Source organism: Spermophilus citellus (assembly GCF_964194105.1).
Source record: "Spermophilus citellus genome assembly, chromosome: 1".
Taxonomy (NCBI): Eukaryota; Metazoa; Chordata; class Mammalia; order Rodentia; family Sciuridae; genus Spermophilus; species Spermophilus citellus.
This window is the reverse complement of record NC_138182.1, coordinates 279,033,096-279,060,456: the sequence shown is the minus strand read 5'-3', so window position 1 is coordinate 279,060,456 and position 27,361 is coordinate 279,033,096. Positions and strand designations below refer to the sequence as shown.

Genomic DNA, 27,361 nt, shown 5'->3' with positions numbered 1-27,361 from the left:
CTAGCAGCCCTCTTTCTTTGACTGTCCTCTCTGCCTGGAAAGCTTTCTCCTATTCTCCCAGGTAAACCTTCTGTCCCTCTCAGCTGCAGGACACCCTCCACTTCTCTCCTGCGCCTCTCAGCACTCCTCTTAGTTACTCAACACAGAGGGTCACTTCTGGAGGAAACTTCTCTCCAGGACAACTGTGAAAGCTCCTTAAAGCACGAGGCCATGTTCAGGCTGCTACCGTATCTGCCTAGTCTGTCCTAGAACTTTCCAGAGAAAAGTCACCTTTACTGCCGTGACATGAACCTGGAGGGAAGGGTGCAAGGAATGAGCGCCACAGGGCTCTCTCTCTGGGCTGGTGCCAGCCACGTCTGGAGGAAACCTTGTGGGACACACAGCATGCCTTTCAAGTTTTCAAGGGACAAGGAGCAAAAGTTATAGTAATTACACTTGGTTAAAAAAAAAAATGTGAGGAACCAAAAAAAGATTTCTGTAGTACCAAATAACGGAATCATCTCCAAGGAAGTGATATAAAGCCCCATCATTTAAGTTGAAAAGAAAAGTAAAAACCTGAGGTGAGTATAATTGATTCATAGCTTTGCAGAAGACACACGAGGAAAGACAAGGCATTCTGCTTGGTTGGTGATATCGGCATCAATGCTCACAGCAGTTAGAAACACAGGGCTAAAAATTAGATTTGGGTTCAATTTCTAGCTCTCCGGGTCTCAGTTTTGTCCTATGTAAAACAGGCATTATTAAAAGTCCTGTGCTAGGGATTTTTGGAAACAGGAAATTAAATAATTAATATGAAAAGTTTAACCCTGAGAGTGGCTGTAAAACTCATTATTTTTAATTGCCATTGTTCCCATTATCAGTTAGAGACATTATTGTCATCTTACTTTCAAGAAAACGCACCTCGGGTTGGCGCATGCTAACATTCATTCTCTTTCTGTACTTGCTGGTGAGGTGTGAGACAGACCTGGGAGGAGATGGGCCCCTGCAGGGTGACCTGAGAGCTACTGGGATGAGGGGAGCTTGCACAGGGGGACAGGGACAGGAGTGCTGGGCCCTGGTGGGACCTTCCATAACTGTCAACAAAATTCATCCCTAGAGAAGGAAGAGGCGAATTCTCGTGTGACTTCAAAGGGCAGAGATGACTGGGATAAGCTTATAAAAGATGCAGATTTTGGATCTATATAAAATAGTGTTGGAGATCTGAATGACTCAAAGAAAATTAGTAAACTTAGTCAAGAGGAGGTGAGTGGCCAGTTTATTTTACTTCCAGGAAGTGTGTGGCCACCTGCCAGCAGCACACACATAGGGTGGTGGGCTTGCTCTGGGCCCAGGGAGTAAGTGCCTTCCTGGTGCTCTTCAAGCTCAGAGGTTCTTGCTTGTCACTGTGAATCCTGTGCTTCCCTCTGACATTCCAGTTACATAAACGAGTATTGCACACCTGAAGTTAAAAGCAAACTCCCCGGAGACTCATCACCCATGTGAACTGGACTATGAAGAATATTATTTGTGTTTTACAGCAAACACTTCAGCAATGTTACTGAAGCTACATGATAACTTCAATTGCACAGCAATGGTGTTTAAACCTTAACATTTAAAAACTATTTTTCAACCTTCACCTTCCAAAAAGCATATAAAACCATATTTTGCTTCTTAAACATTCAGTTCACTACATATTAGGTGTGTGTGAGCTGTAAACTGTTAAAATATAAAATAAAACAGTATTTGAAAATCATTTTTCCTACTGAGGTTTACATAATAATATAATATTTAGAAGTGATATTATTAATTGAGATCCAATAATATAATGTCAAAATAACTTTCAGTAATACCTCAAAATAGGAAATAAAGTAGGAATATACATATAATTCTTTAGAAGTTCCTTCTTTTATATTATGGATCAACTCTGTGGCTTAAACAACTCCATGGAGAATAAATTTGAAAAGCCAATTGAAAATGCAGTTGCTAATTTGGGTCCAATAGCTGTATTAAAAATATGCCATTGTATGCATTTTTTCTGTTATGATGAATAACAAAAAGAAAAGTTTTATTGTAAATCACATTTGCATCAATTGAGATTTCTTGTGGTATGTTTGAAAATTGCTTTTGAGATAGTGTACATCCATCAAGACATACATCACCCTGAAAAGGGATTTATCAAACATAATAAAAGTATGCTGTGATTGCTATAATTTATGCATTATATTGGTGAACTGTCTTGGCCAACACTTCTCTTCTTTTGTAGACAAGAACAGTTATTACATCCAAAGTATCTTTGAATATCAGTCTTGCTTTATGTTGTTCTAGTTACTTCATTAATTAGAATTTCAAAATAAGAATGTTATTATGACTCATCACTCCTAATGTCACTGATACCTCTTCCATATAATTTAACTCAGAATTTGTATTTGACTCACATGTTCAGAAATAGGAACAAATAGGTCTCGATATTGGGCACACATCCAAAAACGTATTCACTATGTTAACAGTCCTTAGGAAAGTCATGTTTGATGCAAGATGGCATGCCATTACAAAATAAAGGCTTCTTAAAAACAAAACACACCTGTAAAGTTAATTTTATATGTATAAAAAACTATTTTCCCAGTGATTGCCAACTTTAAAAGAGAAGCTGGATTTTACCACCCCTTTGGTAAAATATTTCTGTGCCCTCTTTGTTGGTGTGTATGATAGGGCAGTTAAAAGCACAAAAGACCAAAGTTCTGCCTCAAATCCTCATGAGCCAACCATCAACAAAAAAAATCCAACCTTGCAACAATCCTTCCATCCTGTGACTCAGACTAACTCAAAGCTGACAGGTTGTCTTTGGCTTAAAGTCCAAGGAATGAACAGAGGCTCTCCTAACTCTAAATTCTTATTTTAAAATGCCAAATTTACTTGAAAACTTCTGCCTGAATAACATTATAGCCCCTTAATAGAGAAAAGATACTGGTCTTTAATAAGATAGACAAGCTGTGCACTGGAAAAGAACTAAACAACCCATAGTGCTGCTCACTCTTCCCAGCTTCTCACCCACACACCCGGCTCTGCCATTCACCCCTCCTCAGAAAATCACAACAGACCTTAATATAGCGTTTACCTTTCCCTTTTAGTTTTGGTAAAGAAACAAAACACTCATGCCAACACAGGCTACAGAGTGGAGCGACTGGCCCATGTGTCCCCCAGCTTCAAGGTGACCACCCCAAAGTCACATCACCCCTCTTATTCAAGGGACAGCATGGGGGACACCAGTTTCCTCTCACAAAGGAGGAGTACCTCAAAGAGGTAAGAAAACAGACTGTTATAAACCTATGTTCGTAATGGTAAAGAGGCTTACGTGGCTTGGTGTTTAGTGACATGTCAAACTTCTAACACATTCTCCTAGGTACATGTATGTATAAATGTGTGAAAAAAGTCAAAAGGCTGAAAAAATGTAAATCATAAGTCCTAATGCAAAGTAAGTAAAGGTAAATAATTTCAAGTCTTAGAAGTTAAGGCAATATTTGCTTATGAAGAATAAAAATGCATTTTAAAGGAAAAAGCACAATTTTATTAAAAGAAGAATTACATTTCAGATTTGAACATTAGATTTGGCATGTGTTTCCACTAAGAAAATTTTGACATGTTCCTTTGTTTAAAAAAAATTCAAAACTACACGACATTATTGTACTTTATGCTCCATTTTGTATAAAGTCAGATTTATTCACTTCTATATTGAACCACAACAATCCAATTGCAGCTCCAGATGTGGCTCTATTTTGTCTGAATGCCTAAGCTTAGGATGGTGGTATGTGTTTTTCAGAATTCATACATTTTTAAGGCCAACATTTAGCATTCTTAAAAATAATGTTGAACTTGTAATTCTTGTAGCACTGATTTGCATATAAACTTAACACACACAAAAGATTCTCAGATTCACTCTAACATTTCTTGTTGGTGTTACTGTTTCTGGTTTATAGCAGGCACTCGATAAATATAAGTGACATAATCCATAACTCGAAAAGGTAAGAGCCATGCCAATACAGCGAAAGAAGAAAAAAGCCTATAAAAGTGACAGTAATATAAAATAAAAAGGATATGCCATTTAATAAAATAAAATGCATTTAATACACAGTATAAAACACAGAGGCAAACTTGCAGCTAGAGAAATAAAATTTTTGTCTCTCATAATCCAAATTTTCTTAATATGAAAATGTAAAGCTTTTTAATTAGCGATAAAATGTTTATTCTCCATTGAAATATACAAAGTTAAATACAAGCCAGCCAATTTAAGAATATATTTTTCTGTTTCAGACTTCTTAATGGCTTACTATTGTTGTATTTCCACATATTTTCAGTTGCATATTGAGAAAAAAATTATGTGAAAATAGAGAGTGCAGAAGTATTTTCCAAAGAATATTCTAATGAAACATAATTAAGAATACTTAAACATTCAGGGCAGATTTCAGGACCAAGACTACAGAGACCTATACTGACACTGAAAATCCAGAAAACCAGGACAGTGAGCATTGTCGACGCAAGTATACTTCTGGTTTGTAGTCCTTAAAAGTAAGCATTTATTACAATTGAATTCTACAATGGAGGTTAGACCAAGTATGGTATTTAGCAAGGATATTGCAAGTGGGTTTGATCTAAAGTATCTATCTCAGAGAATACATAAACAATAACATTCTGCTTTTTATGTTTGTAAAATTGATTTCTTCTTGCTGAGGAATATATGCAAACTTCTCAATTTAGTACACAGAAATCTGTGTTCACTGTAGGTAAAAATTCCTTAAGACAAAATTTAAGTTTCCCACCAGAGTCAAGCTACATGCCCTTCCATAAAGATATTCCAGAAATTTGACATTTCTGTAGTTCTTGCAGATGCAGATATGTATTTATGAGACTCTATCTGCATAAAGCCAATGGCTATGAATAAAACATCATTTAACTCTACAGGGAGTCAACTGGAACCTCAAAAGTAAAGCATCACTAAATCCTTTGCCGCTGTTGGAAAAAACAAAGTAAAAAAGAGACACACTTCATAACAACAATTTCTTTAATATACTGTGTTCCAAGTTTTTGTTAATCCCCAAATTAGTTCATCCTAGCATTTATTCTCATAGACCAATGACGTTCATAGGGAATTTCCAAATTTATAATTTTTACAATAACTTGGGAGGAGCTGTCTTGACACAGTGATAAGTGGAAAGACAAAAGGTGACAAAGGATGCTTCCACGGAGACAAAAGCATACCTCTTAGACCACAGCACTGGAAGCCAAGTGACACAACCTCTGCTCTCCAAGCCTCAGTTTCTACTGCATCACCAGGAGCTTCTGTTGATCATCAAATGGCTGAAACCTCAAGCCCCTAAAGCTGTTCCTGTCAAGAGATCTCCATTTGTGTTTTGTTTTGAGATAGGGTCTTGCTACATGGCCCAGACTGGTCTCAAACTCCTGGGCTCAAGTGATCCTCCTGCCTCAGCCACTCGAGTTGATGGGACTACATGGGTGCACCACTGCACACAGCTCAAAGATCGACCATCATTTCATGATATGGAATCGCAATGTACTAGGAATCCACTGTAAATTCCCATGTTCCATAATAAATAAAGTACAAAATCCAAGTAAAGCCAACTGTCTCATACTTAGAGCCAGTGACGTTAATGCCGAAGTGACGTGAAAATATTATAACACGGTTAAATCAACACCCAGTTATAAAACCGTTTCCGACATCACAGGTATGAGAAAAAGGGTTTTACCCACCTGGGGTCTTTCTGAATGCTGTCGATGGACGGGGACCTGGCCAAGGTACCTTCGGGCGGGAGGGCAGGGCCGGATTTGCTGTAAGGAGACTCAACAGAGGGACAATACTGCAGCTGTCGGTAGGGGTCTGCGTAGTTGGCGGCTGGGCCTGCGGCGTAGCTGGCCCTCTGGAAGGTGGCTGCTGTGGCACTCTGTGGCCCGTGCTGACTGCCTGTGCGCTGCAAGGGGACGGAGTCGACACCGGGGGAGGATGGGGCTAGGACAGGAAAGTAGGGACAAAGTAAAAAATTGAGGACCTGCTCACAGAAACGGTTAACCAGGTCTAGGCAGGGGGGAACATTACACACATAAAAAATAGGGGTTCAAAAGAATAAAAATAGTTAATCTGTCATATCTGAACCACATATTCAATATTATCCAGTCAAATGTAATCAGCATGCTACTTCAGAAACACACCCTACAGGAACGGGGCAGGGATCCACCTGTCATGTGTATATTGCTAACCCACATCCAAGGGTAGGAGCATCCAACTGAAATGTGAGCTAAGCAGAAGTCTAGGAAACACTGTGAGGAAGGACAGCTACGGCCTCACTGCTGAATTGAGGTCATTCGGGACGAGGTCACTCAGGTCACCTTGCATTAGTATCATTAAGGGCTTGGGACAAATTCAGAAATGAATTAATTTTCCCGAAGAGAGGAAAATAAGGAAAAGAGGAGGATGTGTGAGTGGGGTGCTGGGGGGAGAGGTAGGCTTGCTTTTCCATAAGCACTATGTGCAGCGCTGTGCAGGGCTGCGCTAGTTTCTGTCAAGTAACTCCTACAGATGTTTGCAGGCTTCTTTCTCAAGTAGAGCTGTGTAGGGACAAATGCCTATGGTGTAAGGTAGGAGTGCAGACATGGGGGACTTCACCCCAACCACAAGGCAGACAGAATGATGGGCAGACTCAGCTTTTCAGAAGAGGACTTTACACCAGCTACTAAAGTCAGTTTGATGATTGCCAAAAGGAATCTCATTTTTTAGTATGCTTCCTAAGCTCTTTTTAGATCGTTTATGTGATTATTTTTATCTGGTTCTCAACATTTTTAACCTCTAACGTTTAATTGATACATATATATAATGAAAATACCACCTTTTGGACCAATACAATGTGACAGAGATTTACTGCTCCAACAGCTGACACCTGTGATCAGTCTCAGCACACATGCTTTCCGGCACTATGAATCAGAATATCCTCAGATTACAGCCAGTGTCTAAATGTGACCATTGGTACCACAACCCTCTAAGTGGAATTAGATTCTAATTATGAATCCCACTCGACAACTCTGACTTCTTGAGCACGCTTCAGAGCTTATTTTATCCTGTCTCACATTAGGCAAAATATATATCCACACATACACAAAACACACGTCGCATTGAGAAAGTAACTATTAAAGAGGCTAAGGCTGGGCACACACTCTACCGCTTAGCTACATCCCAAGTCCTCCTCAATCTCTTTTAAAGGTTACTTTCAGTCCTTTGGAAATAAACTGAGGAGTGGGATAGCTGGGTCAAATGGTGGTTCCATTCCAAATTTTATAGGGAATCTCCAGGCTGCTTTCCATAGAGGTTGCACCAATTTGCAGTCCCACCAGCAGATCAGCATACTACAGTAACACAGCCACGTCAATGTTTATAGCAGCTCAATTCACAATAGCCAAACTATGGAACCAATGTAGGTGCCCTTCAATAGAAGAACGGATACAGTAAATGTGGTATATATACTCAGTGGAATCTTACCCAGCTTTTAAGAAGAGAGAAATTATGGCATTTACCAGTAAATGGATGGAGTTGGAGAATATCATGCTAAGCGAAATAAGCCAATCCCACAAAACCAAAGGACATGTGTTTTCTCTATTATGTGGATGCTAATTCACAATAAGGTGCTGGTGGGGGGAAACTAGAGAAGAAGAGTATTACCTTAGATTAGGCAGAGGGAAGTGAAGGGAGGGGAGGGGAGGGAAGGGAAGGGGAGGGGAGGAAAAGGGAGGGGAGGGGAGGGGAGAATAGGAAAGATAGTAGAATGAAACAGACATTATTACTTTATGTATGTTTATATGTGACTATATGACCAATATGATTCTACAACATGTACACTCAAAAAAATGAGAAATAATATCCCATCTATGTATGATATATCAAAGTACATAAATGCATTCTATTCTCATGTATAACTAATTAAAACAAATTTTAATTAAAACAAATTCTAATTAAAACAAAAAATTAATTTAAAAAAGTGTCTTTCAATACTCAATCTTATAATAATCAAAAATTAGGTTACATGATAAAGTGACACAATAAAAACTAAAAAAAATATTTAAGAAAAGTTTTCTAAATGAAAGTGAGTATATTCATAAGAGAAGTATTTTGAAATGGTGAGGGCTGTTCTGATATATAAGTTTCGAAAACAATTAGATCAGATTAATTTATATTACATGCATAATCAGAAAATCTGCTTTATGTCTCTAAGCAATTTCTTAAGTATTTATAATTTCTCCAAAAATACTACTAAGATGTCTAATTAAAATTCACATTTTAACAATTTTATACAACGTGCTTTATGTTAATCTAAAATCTAGGCAAATGAATAGATGTAAACAGAATTTCACTTTCTATTAGAGTTGTGTAGGACGGAGTTGTAGCTCAGCAGTACAGCACTTGTCTAGCACATGTGAGGTACTGGGTTTGATCCTCAGCACCACATAAAAATCAATAAATAAAATAAAGGTACTATGTCCACCTACAGTTAAAAATATTTTAAAAAACAGTTGTGATAAGTTGGCCAGAAAACCAAGGGCAAAAGGAGAAATCTAAGCACACCTGATTTTTTTTCAGGGAAGTGGATTTTTTGGTTCAGGAAACTAAATATTAATGTTAAATCTTGCTGAAAATGGTTTTCAGAAAAAAGCCCTCATCATTACAGAAGTATTCATTACTAATACATTATCCACAATGGTTAACAGGAAAGGAGGACAGAGTGGTAAAGACCAGGAAATAACACTGAAGTCTAAAGAAATTTGTTACTGGTGTGTGTGTGTGTGTGTGTGTGTGTGTGTGTGTGTGTAAGAGGAACACTGATGGAACAATCTGAGTGCCTTCGCACGAACTCTCAAAGGATCATAAATTAAGAGACTATATAATATGACAGAAGGAGTTTAAGACAAACCCTACCAAAGAGCAGACCCCAAACTGAAGAACAGAAGAGGGATCAAGACGTGAAAATAGGGGCTGGGGTTGGGGCTCAGTGGTACAGCACTTGCCTAGCATGTGTGAGGCACTGGGTTCTTTCCTCAGCACCACATAAAAATAAATAAATAAAATAAAGGTATAAAAAATGTGAAATAGGGTGTGAAGTTCAATTAAAAGGAAGCAGGAAGGCAAATCTCAGTATGAGAAAAAAGAGAGGGTGGAGCCGAGTTTCAGAAAGTTATTAGGTTCTTGTCTGTCTTGGACTTTGGCCTTTTTCAGGGAAATGTCATCAACTCATGTACAGCTTAGCTTCTGAGTTAGAGAACTGAGTCAGGTCCCAGCCTTGGATAGTCCTTGGCATGGAACAAAGTGACAGAGCTCTCCACACCACAGTGCCAAAGTTGTCAAGAGAACCGTGGCCCCATGGAATCCTGGTTGAAATGAGGGCGATCAGAGAAAATGTTAAATAAAGGAGGTGCTATCATCACCATTACCAAGGCTGAAATCCACAATATCATACAAAGGGACTGCACCTAGGGCAGTGAGCACAGGCCCTTGCCCTGGCCAGCCAGCTCCTTGCAGGTGAGTACTATGGTCAGTTCTGTGTAATGGTGTGGACCCATGTTTCCTCCAACAACTGAGTAGAGGGTAAACATCATTCTTACTTACAGATGGGAAACTGAGGCACAGAGAGATGAAACCACATGGTGGGGTTTGGCTGAGACCTGGTAGGATGGGAAGTTAACCCTTGGGTTCAATCTGTCTCTAGATTCTATGCTTATATCCACCATTCTGTTGGACCAAGTTTAAAACTTCAAAGATGCATACTACTGAATTATCTAATATGGTCTAAAAACTTAGAAAAAATTATGAGATGTCTAAAACTAAGGGAAATATCTACTAAAGGTAGAGAGATGGAATTAGAATAGGAACTAATCACTGGAATATATAGTATTACATTGACCAGAATTATTACAAATTGGCATGCCATGTTCATCTACACAACCTCTCTCTACACTGAATTTACTATGATATACAGCAGAAATATACAAGAAACCCACACCAAAGTTTTGACTTTGATGAGTGGCTTTTCAAAAGTATCATCCCAAATACATTATTGAAACTTCTTCTAGGTCCCAATCAATAAGGTAGGTGATGAGAATTTCAAAATAGAAAACCAGCATTCAAATTGGTGCTGCTAATTTGAAACAAATATGAGAATGATCCATGCAAGGGAGCAATGTAAAATATCAATAGGTGTGTCAGGGGGACACATACATTAAAGAATGGGTTCTAAAACCATACAGAACAAAATGTGTGAAGATCAAACTGATCGCAAACCAAACATCAATAATATAACTATGTAATTCCTTATTTTTTAAAAAGTATACATTAAAAAATTTTCCCATGACTTCATAGCATCATGGTTTACTTTGAGCACATGAAAAGTGTTAGAGACCTAACATTCAAAAATGTAAAATAATTGAGCTATTATTAGTAGTATTAGCATCCAAATGTTGAAACCGATGGTTTAGGGGACGGTACATAGGTATTGGGGTGAATGCTGTAATGATTCAGGGTTCAACTCTCCCCTTTTGGTGGATTTTTCAGGCCTTGGTGTGGCTGATACAAATCAGACTCATCATTAAGGATGATAAATGAATACTGTTGTGCTACTGGATTTTCCTTCAATACGTTTCCCCCTTAATCTCTGTCCAGCTGAACATGTCTGTTATTTGAGCTTTGGAGCTCCGCTGACCTCCTGTAGAATGACTCCATCCAACAAATGCCTCATGGCAAACATCTGCAGGGGACTTCATCAGCTCTGCAAACATGCTCCTCCCCACCTGCTCTGTAAACAGCCTCCTCGCCTCAGTGAGCTCCTGAACTCCAAGGTAGGTGACTCGGCTCTTTCTGGGGACCCCAAGCAGGAGGCACTTCTGCAGCTGACTTGACACCAACATCACCTATGCTGTTCATGAAATCATCTATCTGTTTTCTGTAGAGCTACACAAATAAAGCTCTGGTTTATCAAGGAAAAACAGAGAGATGTTCAATGCATTATATTTGAAAGAGGAGGTGATGCATCTTTTAAAATAAAAGAAAACATTCTGCTGTATGAACGATGGCTACAAACATTATTTACTGAAAAGGGAGAAAAGCATTGGAAAAAAACACAAGAATCTGGGTATACAGTAAAAATCTGTTGGGAGGAATGTAAAGTAGGGTCGAACAAAGAGGAAGTAAACATTTCTGTTTTTATATTATTTGCTTTGCTTTTATATATATTTGCAAATATGGATAAATGTGAGAACATAACACATTTATACGTGTTATCTTGGTAAATACAAAATAAGCATATAATAAGGTAATTAAAGAAAGCTCAGAAAAAATGATGGCTTAAGTGACAGAATATGGCCTCCATCCTCTTAACATGGAAGAATGGACAAACTTTGGAGAAGGTGAAGGGGAGTGTGGGGAGGGGAGGGAGCAGTGGGGTAGGAAAGACAGTGGAATGAGATGGACATCATTACCCTAGGTACTTGCAGGAATGGTGTGACTCTACATCATGCACAATCAGAGAAGTGAAAAGTGTGCTCCATACATGTTCAATGAATCGAAATTCATTCTACTGTCATGTATAACTAATTATAACAAATGGAAAAAAAAAGAGAGTTCAATCCCATCCTGTCAGAGATACGAATCTCCAGTATACAGTTCAGCAGATCCTTACAGCATGGACATCTAGAGCCACATTGTCACCATCTCGCACTTCTCTGTACTTAGCACAGGCTGACCCTAAGCTCACCAGAAAAATAGTCAAGCGTAAACTTAACATAAGCACAGGCTGACCCTAAGCTCACCAGGAAAATAGTCAAGCGTAAACTTAACATAATCTTTCAACTTCACATATTATTTCTGTGGGCAGAAGCATTTAATGCATCATTTTTAGTAGTGATGGGAAGATTATTATTAGTGTTGATATTGTTTTTAACTGTTTTATTGAAAAATAAGGTACTGAAAACATCAGCAAAGGGAAAACATTCCCACAGGAGTTCTCAAACTACACGAGGTTGTACGTATGAATATATTAAAGGTTTCTATTTTTTATTATTTTTTAAAACAAAAATTTTATTTGGAATTTCATTTTTTAAAATTTTTTAGATCAATTTTTAAATTTATATATGCCAATTTTAAGGAGGAAAAAAATTAAATCCTATTCTGAACCATTTCTACAGTTTTCTTCTTGTCATATATTGCTTGAAGAATCTAAAAGTGTGGCCGCGCGTGGTGGCACATGCTTGTAATCCCAGTGACTCGGGAGGTTGAGGCAGGAGGAACATGAGTTAAAAGCCAGACTCAGCATAAGTGAGGTGCTATGCAACTCAGTGAGACCCTGTCTCTAAATAAAATACAAAATAGGGCTGGGGATGTGGCTCAGCGGTCAAGTGTCCCAGAGTTCAAAACCTGGTACCTCCCCTCAAAAAAAGAATTCATGTCGAATTTTATATACATATGCTTTTTTACATATTTAAATGTAATGTAATTATAAATGTAAATGTAAATAATAAATGTAAATTATAATAAAAATAATAAATGTAAATTATAAATAAATGTAATCATACTCAATCCTGTATAATTTGATCTCCTTTAACTCATATTGTGTGTAATGAGAGTTACTATGGACGATGCGATGGTCGTGCTTTTTCAACATTCTGAGCACATTTTCAGTTTTGAATGGGAATGCAAGAAAGGTATAATCATCAATATTTACATAGAGCTTCCTGCTGTTCCAGTTGCTGTGGAAAGAGCTTACACATATTGTCTCACTTACTGTGCACAACAGCCCAGGTGGCAGGTACCATTACACCTATACCACCTCATCATCTCCCAGGTGAGCAGGTGGAGGACCCAGTGGGTGGAGCTGGGATCCCAACTCAGGCTGACCCCAGGGTCTGCCAGTTTCTCCCCCTCTAATATACTGTTGAGCACAAGATGTGAGGGGGTTCCCAGAATACAGCCCACACACTTTGAAGGGTAATGTTTTTGACAGAAACGCCAAACAAGATAACAAATTAGTGAGACACACAGTGTGCCTGATCAAGTCCTATTACCTAGGTGACTTGCCCCACTTTAATATTCCTCAGAATCTATGTTGTGATTTTCTTTGTCTTCTTCCTTAGAAACAGCAAAAATTGACTCCAGCTAAAAATAGAATAGACCTGGATGAAGGTCCTTGGATGAAATTTCCCATCAAAATGGAAATGGAGGAGTGGGTAGAAAATGCTCTTGTATCCAAGGTGGATTCATTTCTTTCATCTGGGGTGGGATAAAGGGGTCTCTGCACCCTTGCCACAGGACAAGAGGGGAAGGCAGGAAGGGGGGCTGCATGGGAAACAAGAGCATGTTTCCTGATGATTCATGTGGCCTCAGGGAGGGTCATGTGGAGACAGAGCTGGGCGCAAGAACCAGGTGGCTGAAGAACAGTATTAACCCTGGAAAAAAAATTTACTCTACCTTCTTAAGCACTAAGTGACATAATATCAAATACTTGATAGTATGTGTTTACGATTAAAAGACCTATTATATTCCTTATATATCCAAATGTCTACCTGCTAAATAAGAAGTCCCAAAGACACTCCCAGGGTACTTAAATGTTTGAACAAAGAGCCTTATTAACTGGCTGAGGCTCTGAAAATCAGGGACAGAGACTGGGATCTGGTAGATATGGGACCAATTGTGCTGTGGCCCTTTTTATACTAGAAAGTAAACATTTCCATTTCAAGTGAAACCATGATCTTGATCTTGTTCATTTTTCTAAAAATTTTAATATTTCCAAGAATTAAAACAGTCATATTAGTAAGTTCTAGAGCCTCTATTCTACTCTGATAGAAAATATCAGGTGTTGAGGGCAGAAGCCGCTATGTGTGAGTATGGCTTCACAGTGGAGTATCTTCTGGCAATGTCTTAGTTCTTTCTAAGTTCCAACTTACAGTGTTATATTAAGGCCCCATTCAATGTTCAGATTGTCACATAATCTTTGGCTTTTATTCTTTTCAACATTGCTGTGCTTATTGGCATAACTCAAGGGGTGAAGTGAATCCCAGGAGGTTGGGGTATGCCTTCCAGGACAAAGCAATGGTATCAGTTATGGGTACTCTGGTTGGCATCAATCCACATGATCCTCAACATGCATTTGCAAAAAATCATGAGTTTTCATGATTTTTAATTTTATCAATTAACTGCTCTGCCATCAGACACTTTGTCTTCTCTAAGGTATAAGTAGACATTTTATTTATAGCATCTTAAGTTAATTGATATAAGAAAACAACTGGGCAACTGGAACTTTTTTTTGAAGATATTTATTATTGGGCCCATTTAAAATTTTCAATTGGGTAATAATGTTTCCCTGACTTTTGGATTACAAAAGGCAGTGAATTTTTTTAGGGGGTGATGTATATCAAACTCAGGGCCTGGTGACCACCGAGCAAGCGCTCTACCACTTAGCGACACCCCTAAGTTACAAAACAGTAAAAATTTTAACTGAGAGGTAACAGAAAATCTTATTTGACTTATTCTAATGAGAAGTACTTGACCTTTCAGGTAGAAGGAACAACAATTAATACACTGTTCATAATCCACATTTTGTGGACTCAAATTACAATTTTAGTTTTGATACTCAATCTAATATTTATATATTAGTAAAGAATAAGAAAATTTTACACATAGGAAGATCTTATGTAATCCAACCATAACTTCATCAAACATCGGCTATTTCTGCAGAGAATCGAGTTTTTTTAAAACACTTTCCCCATGTGGGCAGTTATTTTCACCACGTTTCTTTTTCTTTCCTTGTTCCAGTGCTCATCGCCCTAGGAAGACACCTGGTGGGTTTTCTCCCTGCAGCCTGTTAACCACAATTCTTCCCTCATTCCAGGCTGACAGTTGCCTCAGGGATGCTTGGTGTCACTTGTCACACAGAGTCACATTTATCCAAAACAAACTCCCAGGACAGGCATCACAGTATTTGGGGGGTCATTTCCACTCATTTGCAAAATCGCGTTCAAGGGAGTATCACAGTCAAATGTCTGTGCTGACCAAAGGGCTTCCATCATTCACGTTTGGGGTTTGAAATAGAAATCGTGGCTATTTAGTTTCTACTTAATAGACTTTTCCCTAAGGGATGCATGAGGCCCACACTTTCCTTGTCCTGCTGTCCTTCTGATTGTACAAGCTCTGGTTTTGACAGTCTCACCTCAGAAGAAATGTGTGTTTCATCTAAACAGACACCTTCGTTAAAGCTGTGTCTTCTTGTATTTCACTGTGCGAGCAGCTGTTAGTACCCCAACACTGGGGTGATGCAAAGGCCTATCTGCCATTTCTGGTTCACAAAATCCTGCCTCTCCATCCAGGGACAGTGGCCTCCTTTGCCATCTCCCCAGCCCACTTAGTGGTCCTATAAGAAACAAGCGGTCATCATATCTGGTGATGGGGCACTCTCTGAGACAGCCTGGTGACCAGGGACCACTGCTGAGTCACAAGTAACCCTTTCTCCTTCCTTTAAGGACACCAGATCCCTGGAGCCACCATACTGGCTTCTGACCCTCAATTGCTCTGTCTGGGCAGGAGCTCAGCTGCTGTACTTTGTCTCTACTCATAGAACTTCTGGGACCAGAGAGGCTGGCAGAACTGTCCTCATGGCCTGCAGCCTCTGCTGGCCTGGGTGGGGGATTAACACATGTGGGTCGTATCTTGCGGGCCTGGGTGTGCAGGGGCATGACAGGAGTGGGGACTGTGGAGGGGGCAGGAGATTCCCTTTAGCCCACTTGCTCTCCGACACAGTCTCTGTTGAATGTGTGCCTTCATAAAGTGGCATTGATTCCTATGTAAACAACGACACCTATGTGTATGTTTCACCATCCACAAGCTGCAGAGGAGGAGTGAGGAGGGGCTTGGGCCTCTTGTTCCTCAAACATGGACCTAAATGTTCCTAAATGCCTGTCCATGAGGTCCCTAACAGGATGGTTAGGTAGCTTTATGGTTTAAGAAAACCAGAGGAGTTTTCTGAATGCCCAAAGGTAAACTGAGTTGGCATCTGAGGTTTAAATTGTCTTCCTTAGAAAGCAGTAGGCATGGACTTCTTCCTTACAGCAGCAGAGAAGGAAGGTAGAGAGAGGTGACGGGTTGAGCCTCAGGACATGCCACCTGGGTCACTTTTCTTGGTGGGGAAGACTAGGGAGCTTTAGCCTGACTCTTCTTTAATGTCTGAAGATGCTTTCCGGTGTCCTCTGTGTAGTCAGCTCTTAGCAAATCTCTCCACCCAGAGCAGTCTATTATTCAGAGTAGTTGGTGGTGTTTGGGGCCAGAGACTCCAAGGGATGAGGTCAGCATGGAGTTGACCAGGGGAGACAGAGACCAACCACAGGATCCCAGAGCGATGCTCAGGTGCCCCAGCCAGTAGAGAGTGCAGCTGCAGCGCTGGACAACAGCAGGTGGACAGAAGAAACACACACCTGCCCACTGCCAGGCTCTCCCTGTGAGCAGGATGGCCATCTTTAGGAGGCATGAGCATAAGACTAGGGCAACGAGATCCTTCAATTTGTGTATAGCACAGTCTCGTCTTGAGTTGTATGTCATCCAGCACAAAAGCAAAGACTCAGAATATGCTGTTCAGTGTTTTTATTAATACTTTGCCTTTGATTTTATCTGGGATATTCATTTATCCTTTAAGATTTACCATCCACTACCTGTTAATTTTTCATGTTCCTTCTCTGAAACTGAATGAAACATGCTCAAGGAAGGAAGAGATTCTGAGCTTCTTTGACTGTGACGGAGCACCTAGTATACAATGTGTCTTCAACAGTTCTTCTCAACCAAATGAGATCTGTTGAATATACATATGTTTTCATCTGTGAAGTTGAATGTTTTTAAATGATGATATTTACAAATGAAGTTTTTCCCAAGGCCAGGATTTTGGGCAAGACTGTCTGGGAGCAAAGGTTTAAAAGCTGGCTCCACACAACCTGTGCAATCTTGGTCAGATCACTCAACACCTCTGTGCCTCAGTTTTCTCGTCTATAAAGTGAGCATCATAATACCAATTCTGTTCTAGCATTGTTCTGGGGATTAGTAAATATGTTCAGAGCAACTAGAATATTCCTGAAAGTAGCCAGAGTGTGAATAACCTCATTCTCTTTCTCATGCTTGAGTCTATATCCCAACTCATCAGGTGTTAAGTGTGGAAGCATCTTACACCTGTCTTCATTCCTAACAGTGGACTCACTGATGGGAAGCAACTGGCTTTCCACCTCCTCAGCCCACTCTAAGGCATTGTCTGAAATGCTTTAGGGATCCAACCAAAGGGACTCTAGATGATGGCCCAGGACTTGGGAGCAGAAAGGTAAGACTCATTGCTCCGGTCACTCCATTACCAATCCAAGCTAAGAGCCAGTGGTCCTGAGCACTCAGGTCTAACAAGCCTTATGAGGACCTGTCCAGTTCTCCCATGGGATCAGCCTCTCCCCATCCCTGGGAGCCTCTTTAAGGTCTGCCCCAGTGGTCTCCAGCATTAGGCAAGTAGCACAGGGCATATGAAGGATAGTCCACTAGATGTGGGAAAGCTACCTTAGAATTTCTCATTATAGCTATTTTATCGTTATTTCATTATTTTTAATTTCTACTTTTTAATATTAATTTTAGGTATATGTTATGCTAGATAGACTTTAAAATTATACAGTATGGATATATACAGTATGGATATATATTATACAGTATGGATATATATATATATATATATATATATATATATATATATATATATATATATATATAAAGTTTCTCAAATATGCAGGCTCTGATAGAGATGACTTCTGGATTCAGAAAAATGTGAGAATATGAAATAGCTCAGGTGTGGACAAGGGGCAACCTGGGCAGGTACAGAGGAAAGAGCTTGTGGCTTCACACTTTAAGAGTTTGAATGAGGTAGCTTCTCCTCCTCCACGTGTGTTCCCTAAAGACCATCTATGCACTTCATAGTATTGTGTAAACCACCAGATTTCCTTAAAATTCAAGGAAGGTCTCCAGTTCAAAGGTGCAGGCTGGCATGTGGCCTCAGACATCTGGATGTCACAACCTTGGTGGATCTCTGCCATGATTATTACTGGCTAAGCCCTGGGGCACACAGGTCTTCCCCTGGAAGTATTTGGAGGTCACTGTCACCTGCTCTCAGAGGCGGGAGAGGAGAAGAACATGGTTCACTCAGAAAGCTCTCTGTTGATGGCATACAGCAGGGGTCAACAAAGTCCCCCTGCAAAGGGCCAGAGCGTAAATGCTCTTTACTCTTGGTTTTGCCATCCCAAAGTCTCCTCACAGCCTCTTAACTCTTGTCACTTGGAGCCAGACTGGCCACAGGGATACACAGGCGCAAGGGTGGGACTGCAGTCTGTGCTTTATTCATGGACACTGAAATGGGACTCTTATGCCATCTGCACATATTACAAGTCATCATTCACCTTCTGATCTTTTCCAACCATTTAAACACAGAGTAGTCATTCTTTAACTCTTTTGAGTGCTGCTAAACCAGGTGGTGAGCTGAATCTGGCCCCCAGGCCACCATTTACGGACTCCAGGCTTAGAGAAAAACACTACAGTTTCATTTTGTTTGTTTTCATAAAGTGTGAGCCTTATACTGTCTTCAATGTGATATAGATTAATTAAGCTTTTTTTTTTATTATGGTAGTGGATTTTTCATGAAACCTCTAGAAGTTGATTAACAAGAGATAATTCTAACAGCGAACGCATATGCAACAGAGAATTAATAAATCTCTCTTGCCATCAGTTTTTATTCAAATTAGGTACTGAATGTCACTGAAATTGTTACTTCTCCTTGACAAGAAGTACACAGAAATAAGATTACCTTAGTTGATTATATGCAAAAATTAAATGTTCAAGTAGTCCAACTCCAGACAGGAGTAGACCTAGCAGGCTGAAGGAGACAGAAATCTGACAGAAGAATAAATGGGTATTCTTTTTCATCTATACCAAGATATGTATTATTAACATGGGGCAGCATTTACGATGTCAGAAACAAAATAAAGAGTGTTTGGCGCCTTTCTTCCTATGAGACAGTGAAACACTGTAATGTAAATATCAATAATCAAAGATAAAAGTAGCTTAGCTGGTCTTGATTTCAAAACGTGTAATTTAGTATCATAATGGAGTTTAACAAAATTGCTACACTGTAGTTAGTGGCCACCAGACATTACAAAACTCTGAGGCTACCCAGATCTGTTTGCCAAGTTTTGGACCAGATCCTCAGCTACTGTTAGCACTGGGGACTGCAGAGGAAAGGACAGAGCTACAGTTCTGCAGACCAGCAACATCCCCTTGGCTGTCCTCTAGCACAGTAATCATGACATTAGATCAATTGTTTTCTAAATAGCCATATACTCTAGGAAACCTTGTCTTTCTTCCTGTGGCCTATGACTTTGTACAATTCAAAACAGATCGAATCCAGGAGAGCTATAGAGTTGATTGAATCACACGCAACTGCCAGCATCAGACCTTCAAACAATAATTTCATGTGATTCAACTTATCATGTGTATGAAACAAAATACAAGTGTGCCTTTCAAAATATGCTACATTTTTAGTAAATATTTTTCCCCCAAGCTTGCCAAATCAGTAGATGACGCCATTAAAAAACACTTATGATCATCAGGCATTTGCATTTTATGTTCTCTGTAATGGCTATGTTTTCTTGGAGTACTTATGTTCATTAGGTAAATTAATAAGGAGGTATGAAACATCAGTACTGCTTCTTTCAATTTTCCTGCTTGACAAATTAGGCTTCCAATCCCCATTGTACTTCCGTCATTCATAGTATATACTGTTCGCTAAACTGAAGTCACATTCTGTTTATACCCTCATTACCTCAGACATTGCTGGTAGGGGCAGGTGACAATGCTGGTGGGGAGCAGGTACACAGGCACACATGCACGCACACATGCACACGTTTCATTGGGGGCAATGTTTAAGCTCCCAAGGAATCCCACCCCCTGTTGACTGGCAGTAGGGTCCTGAATACACACCTGTGCTCGTGCGGTAGGTGCCGGTGTGTGCTGGCGGCAGAGGGTCCCCCTGGCTCTGGCTGAGACTCCTCATAGGGGGCTTCTGATAGACGCGGTCTTCGTAGATGGGGTCTATGTGGTGTTCTGGGGATTGCAGGGCCCGCAGCTCAGGGCCCAGGTGCCCATGCTGGCTGCTGTATGAGGCTCGGGACCCAGCTGAAATAAATTAACAGGGGCACATTAAAGCTCAGCCAATATTCACACCGAGTTCTATCCAAGAATATTTGAATTTGGGGAGAGACAGAATGATTGCAATCTTCAGAAAACCAAACGAATACCATAAAATGGCAGCAACCCCTCAAGCTGATAAGCTTATCGCGCCATTCAGCGGCCTTGATTTGCTCCCAGAGCTGATCACTCTGAGGACGATAATGTTTCTGAGATAAGTCCACACTGAACAAAAATGGGGAAACATCAGTTTTCTCACAGCCTGATGAATGTAACTGGATTCTTCACCAAAGGAATCAGGCAAGCAGTGGATTCTAAAAACCTCTTATTACCCACAGTCCTCATACCCTAATTATACAACAGAAATATCATAAGTGAAGAGGAAATGAAGGAGCCACAAAGGCAAAACCACCTTGATGCTTCCCCTAAGAAGTAGACAGGAATTTGTTCCCATCATCAGTGTTTCCCAAGACAATGAAGGAGTCAAAAATGTCTGGGCTGACAGCAGCCTGAGACCCTGAGAGAAGTAGACATTAAAGAAAAAGGTTTCTGAGTTACATTTTCTTTTATTCTTGATTCTCCAAACTGATGTATTTATGTTTAGCCAAAAAAAAAAAAAAACATATATATGATTGTCATTGACTGGTTTATTTATAAATTGAGGCCACAAATCATTTGTCTCTTTATCATTTGTGAGCTCTTATTTATGACACTTGATTGCATGTTATGGGGAAAATGCTGTTTTGAAGCAATATTGTAGACCAGGGAATCTGGCAGATGTTTCTTAGGGAAGGAAGCCTCTGCACACCCTGAGCTGAGCCAACAGATGCCGAGAGCCAATATTAGAGGAGAAATGTCAGGGGAACTGGGGCCTGAGATGGACCTGGGGAGCAAAGAGAGACATGGTCTATCCATGACAACAACAGAACAAAGGAGACTACAGCTGGCTTGAGAAGGACCCTTCAGTGAAATCCCCCCAATGGGTACCCACTTGGCACATTGGAATTCAACTGCCAGCTGTCACTTCTATAGGCCAAATTTAGAGCTCTCCACTGCAGTCTAAAGTACATGTGGGTTGGAACTCCTTGACTTTGACAGAGTCTCTGGATAGTTCTATGTCCCTTCTACTTGTCCAGGCCGTTCCCAGAGGACACCAACAAGCTAAAATCTTCAAATGCTCAAAGATAAGGTCGCTTCTTTAGGAACATATGACCAAAGAATTTGAATATTCTCATCTAGTGTATTTGAAGAAAAAAGCCATTCAAAAGTGTCGAAATTGCTGACAGATAAATGTTTTACTGATATATTTAGCACATGCTGCTCTGAATTTAAATAAACAGAAAACAACATTTCCGGATGAGGGGGCAATGTGGAGAATGCTTTGAATGCAGTATTAATAAAAAGCACTGCTTGCTTTGAGGAAAGGAAAGAAGAAGTAGGGCAGGCAAGATCCTTACCTTTCCCTTTGCAGTAATTAAATAATGTCTGATTTAGATAGTGTTGAGATGAATGATGGATTGGAAATAATTGTTTTGCATAATTAGGTTCATTGCATCTGATTTGTCAAATGCCAACACTGCACTCAATATTATCTCCAGCTCAGATTTTCCAGGAATATATTTAAGTACAACACACCTTGAGTTTCAGCTGACAATTCTTAACTCCTGAAGATTCAGATAGCATCGCTAAGGATTCAAAAGTGTAGAAACAAGGAAGTAATAATTATATCCAAATCTATAGTTAAATAGAAGTTAGCCATCATTGGTAGAGTGCTAACTTTATCACCATTCCCTCGTTCTCAGTCTCAAAAAACACCTCATATTGAACCACCAGAGGAATTGCTTGAACCTCTAAGTGGTGACATAGGGCATATATGAGGATCCTCTTGGCATAAGGAACTTCTTATTTGTACCATCCATCAATCATGGGGTCCTAAGCAAGAGGTAAAGTCTACCTCTGTGGATATAATTTCAATGTGCTGATGTTGATGATCATAAAATTATTGAGGATTTGAATAGTGTGCCATATATTTTTCTCCTATTATCATGCTGCTGGTGAAACTATAAGCTCATAGTGTTTTCCTGCAAAAATACTTGTGTAAAATACAGTTGGACATTTAAGCATCATGCAGAACATGGAAGGAGATAAGGCATTTTTAAAAGGAGCATTGTTTATACTGTTGATCCATTGTGATCGGATTTCAATATCTGTGGATGGGCACAGTTATAAGCTATAAGAGAGACATAAAGAATTAGGGGAAGGAAGAGAGGCAAGGAATCAAAGTTTAAAAGTGCCTCTGCTAGAATTCATGTGTTCTACTACCCTTGTTTAAGAAGAATGTATCAGGGGATCCATACTCACAAGATCTATTGGACTTTGGGCAATTTTGAGAGAAAGAATATCACATAACAACTTTCGGGAATATGCACCAAAATTTCACAAAGATGTATCTGCTAATTCAAAGAAAATGTACTTTTTTTTTTTTTTTAGTGGGAATTTTCCATCAGCATTATGGCCTATTTAACAGTGAGTCTAAAGTACCATATACTATACTATCATAAGAAGAAAATTGCTGAAGAAATTCTGATTTGGTCCAAAATGTCATAGACATCAAGGCCAAATGTTCTCATCTATTATGTTAGTAGAGAACAATTCTGGGAACTTGACCTTGACCACGTTGAGCACTCAGAACTGCAGAATAGAAAAATATAATCAAAACATGGATAAGCAAAAGAGAAAACCAGACCAATGGTACTGACAGCCTCCCCTGACCTTGAAGATATACATCCTGCAAGAATAATATCTGTGTCCATATAACATTTCATGACCAATTTCTGCAACAGTTCTAGCACTGATACTTCAATTTTATCACATGTTTCTATTCTTCCTATTTCTTCTCCTCATATGACAAAGTTAGTGGCTAGAGAATTCAGGCACTGGCAATTTTCATGAACAATGTAATTTTGAAAGGGCTTTGAAGATGCATGTCTGAAACGTCAACACTCAGCCTCCAGCTCAAGAGAGACTGTGATGCCGGAAGCCTGAAGAGTGTTCAGAATCTGCCCATGTGTGCATGGTGCACCCATAGCTCCTGCAGGCCTAAGATGCTCTGGAGGAGGATATGCAAGCTGACCTTGGATTGGGTCAGAGGCAGTTGCTCTATCAGGTCTACCATTTGTCTTGGGACCTCAGAGCCTTTTCTCCACTGTGATGGGTGCTGGAATGGCTCCCGGCCACTCAGCTGTGATCCGGGTGTGGGAGGAAAGAGGAAAAGGTTCAGTCCCATGGAAGGAGGGTGGGAGGAACTTCAGGGGCTCAAAGAGCTGGACAGACTGAAACAAACAGCTGTCCCTGTGTCCACATTGGCACCAGTAGGCCATGGCTGCCATCTCCACCTACAATTCCTGCATGGAAACTTGACATCATGTCTCACCACCAAGTTTTCTACATGAGAGACGGCTCTGGGCATTGACGTATAATGTTCAAAACTTCAAAGTAAACAGAAAGACTAAGGCACTTTCTAATTTTATTGCTGTTATTTTTGCACCAGTGTTGCTCAAAGAACTTGAAATAAGGAGACACAAAGTTTGCCCCTCATGTGTCTCTAATCAGCAGGGTGAACCAAGGCAAATAACCAAAATCCTTTGATGCTAAGTTTACTCAAGTGTGAAACAGAGATAATAATATATGCATCTGTAAGCCTAGGATTTTTGGAGGATTGAGACAAGGGAGCTCATATACGAAAGTGTTGTGCCACTGATAAAGCAACACAAGAAATCAGGAGTTCTCGTGCCATTTAATCTTAGCCTCAAGAAATGTTGTCAGCTCATGCATACGTATCTTTTGATTTGGAAAAAAAAATCAAATACTTCTTAACATAAACCATTCAAATTCAAAAACAACCTAAAGATTTAATTTTGAAATATTCTAAATGTCAAAGATTTTTCTGATAATTTTGTTAAATATTATTGCAAACCGTAAATCTTATCATTTTTCTTTGAAGAAAAAATTCTGTTGATTTCTAATGGATAATTGCAAAGAATGCAGGGAAGTCCAAAAGGAGAGAAAATACTAAAATGACCACGGAAAGGTAAAATTCTTTTTAGGAAGAAATATGACATAAATGAAACCTTCACATTAGTGAAAATAAATACTTGCTAATTAAGTCAGAAGCCAGCAACAGACGTGTAGGACAATCTGAAGCCTGGCTCACTGCCTAGGCTGCCAATCTTTCACACTGTGTTTTCACCGAGTCAGAATCCAACAAGCTGTGCTTACAGTTGAACAAAAAGATGTAACATTTATTACTTTTGGAATTATTTGCAACTACATTTCTATGAGCTAGATTTTATGTGCAATTGTTTATATGTGCCAGTTAATCCATACTGATCTATTCCTTCCTTCAGTCAACACATATACTGAGTGCCCTGGGCAGCCTCTCTCTCTCGGCACTGAGATTGAAACCAGGGTTCCTTTACCATTATGCCACATCCCCACCCAGGGGTACTTAACAATTGAACTACATCCCTAGCCCTTTAAAAAAAATGATTTTGAGACAAGGTGTCACTAGGTTGCTTACAGTCTCACTAAGTTGCTGAGACTGGCTTCGAATACACAGTCCTCCTGCCTCAGCCTCCCAAACTGCTGAGACACATTTCTTTTAAACTCAAAATTTCACAACACAGCAACCATATATTTTTATTTTATCAAAAGAATCTGAAACATTCAGTGGTAGGTTGCACATAACAAAATTGTGAGAGCTGCCCAAGTTTTAGCTCTAACTACTTTCTTAATTAGAATTTTAATTTCTTAGACTATGATTATTTCTTAAGTGTTCACTGAGTCTTCAAATGATCAACTGGGAACTGTTGAAAATGTAGATTTCTGGATTCAACCTCCAAAGGATTCTGATTGGGTCAATCTGATTGGACTGCAACAGTGCAAATTTTAATGAACACCCCTAAGCCTTCTGATTCTAATGCAGGGATCAGGGGTCACACCATGAGCTTCCCTGCCTCAAATAAAGCAGAGAAGAAGAAACAGGCTGGAAGAAAAACAAACAAACAAAAATCCTCAATTTATCGTTTCTTACTTTATTCAAACAATATCAATTCTACCATCTTATGCCAGTTACAGGTCCATTCAGTTTTTCATAGGGACCCACTTATATTCTTGTATTTCTATACTCTATGATGTCTAATTCTGCTTTAATGCAAATTCACCTGCTTCTCCAAAGAAACATAGTTTTGCATGTTTTCATTTTAAAATATATATATTAAGGTGGTTAAGAATGTCCTTATCATTAAACTGGTCTCTTCAAATTTGCCATTCAGTTTCAAATGCTCATTTGCAAAGAAATAGAAGTAGAAAAAGAGGGAAATGACATTGTAGCACTTGGGAGGCAGCCAGCTGGCCATGTGCATATGAACAGGTAGCAGAGAGGAGTCTTTTCATTTCTGAGATAAAGAACTATCTTCAGAAGAAAAAGTTATCAATTCCTGTGCTATGAAAGGAAGTCCAAAGTAGAATCTAGGAGTCCAGGCTTTTAAAAAATTGTGCAATCAGTTCATGCATCAATAGTTATTGATGGAAGTAAATGTGTGAAGGGTAAAAGAGAACTTTTATGAAGAGGGGGAGAGCCTGGCATTAAAGTTGATTTTCTCCTCATACATCTCCATGGCAGGTCTGCCTCTGCTGGGCTCCGGACTTGAGGGGTATGTTTTCTGCCATTCTGTCACCATCATTAAGTACTCTGGCCAGGCAGCATGTCCTGTGCAGATACTTAGCCTCTGTGATAGATGATGGCTTTGAAATAGTTATTTTGTGGACTTTGAACTTCTTTAAACAGTTTGGCTTGATGTCTGTTACCATTATATTCCGGGGGGGGGGGGGAGTTTTACCAGCCTATAAACATTTTTAAAAATATTGGTTAGTGTTACCATCTTATAAGCATGTACTAGATAAATTGATGAAAGACGCAAATATTTCATCCTGGACCAGAGAAATACCTCATCATAACAACTTGCCTCAAAAGAAAGTGCATTGAGAAAGCTATACTTCACAGTGCTATTTTGGGAATATACAAAAGTCCGTGAGTCCATTACACCCTTCCTTCTGAACTCTGTACACTATGATTTACTTGTTTTATTATTGATTTTTGCTTTTGACTTGAATCAAAATTCTAATATCCACTTCTTACTTGAAGACTAGGAATTCACAAACCAAATTTAGTATTTAAAGGACTCCAAAATATTTCCCCATATCTCCCAGGTCAAGTTCATTAGCTGAATTTCATTAGCACATGAGCACTAATTCATTTGATATGAGTTTTCATGTTATTATAAATGGGAGATCATGTGGGAACTTTACCAATATAGAATAAGAGTCATATTTCAGACTGATGTTAGGAACATATTAATTCATGTGCATTCAATAAAACACTGTAGCCTAGTGAGTTCACTGTGATGACACAAAATAATTCTATGACAATTCAGTGTTTAGATAGAAAAAATGCTCTCCTGTTTGATCTGTTTCCCAAATCCCAGATTTTCATATATTATACGAACAGTACAGCTTTGCTATCACTAAAAGCTTGAATAGTCATGTAGTCTCCGGCAGTATACAAAACACAGAGGATTAATTTGTTCCTGTGATTTTCTCCATGAGGTCTCCAATATGATTTATTGTAATTATTAAATCTCATTGCCCCTTCTACTAAGTGAATACTATAATCTAATGTGATTCAAATAATTTGAGGGAGAATACGTAATGGCTAAATCACGGGTAGGATATGGCATTTACTGTGATCCTGGCATTCCATCCCCCGTACAGACATATGCTCCTTGTTCTTGTAACCACAAGCATTTCTTCCCAAGCTTTTAAGAAAACAGTCTACTTTTGTTAGATTCTTTTTGTGACAGGCAGGTATTTGGAAAAGAAGGAGACAGTGGCAATGGGATATAACAAGGAATGTGGGTTTTACCTCTTTGTATTCATAGGTGCGCCTTTTCCATTCTCACTTCTAGCCAAATGCTGCATTGCTTCCTCACCTACCATGCAGTGGATGGTACTAAGCCATAGCTCACACCCAGCTCTGAC

At 39.4% G+C, this 27,361-nt stretch overlaps 1 protein-coding gene across 2 annotated transcripts in view; it reads right to left on the bottom strand.

Moving 5' to 3' along the window:
* The window catches only part of CTNND2 (catenin delta 2), a gene marked incomplete at its 5' end in the record, with an annotated part of 876,397 nt that overhangs the window by 348,383 nt on the left and 500,653 nt on the right, over positions 1–27,361 (bottom strand). For both annotated transcript variants that reach the window (XM_081303245.1, XM_081303246.1), the window contains 2 exons: positions 5,743–5,998; positions 20,057–20,251. In XM_081303245.1, coding sequence (XP_081159371.1) covers positions 5,743–5,998; positions 20,057–20,251 — 451 coding nt within the window. The remainder of the gene's footprint in view (positions 1–5,742; positions 5,999–20,056; positions 20,252–27,361) is intronic.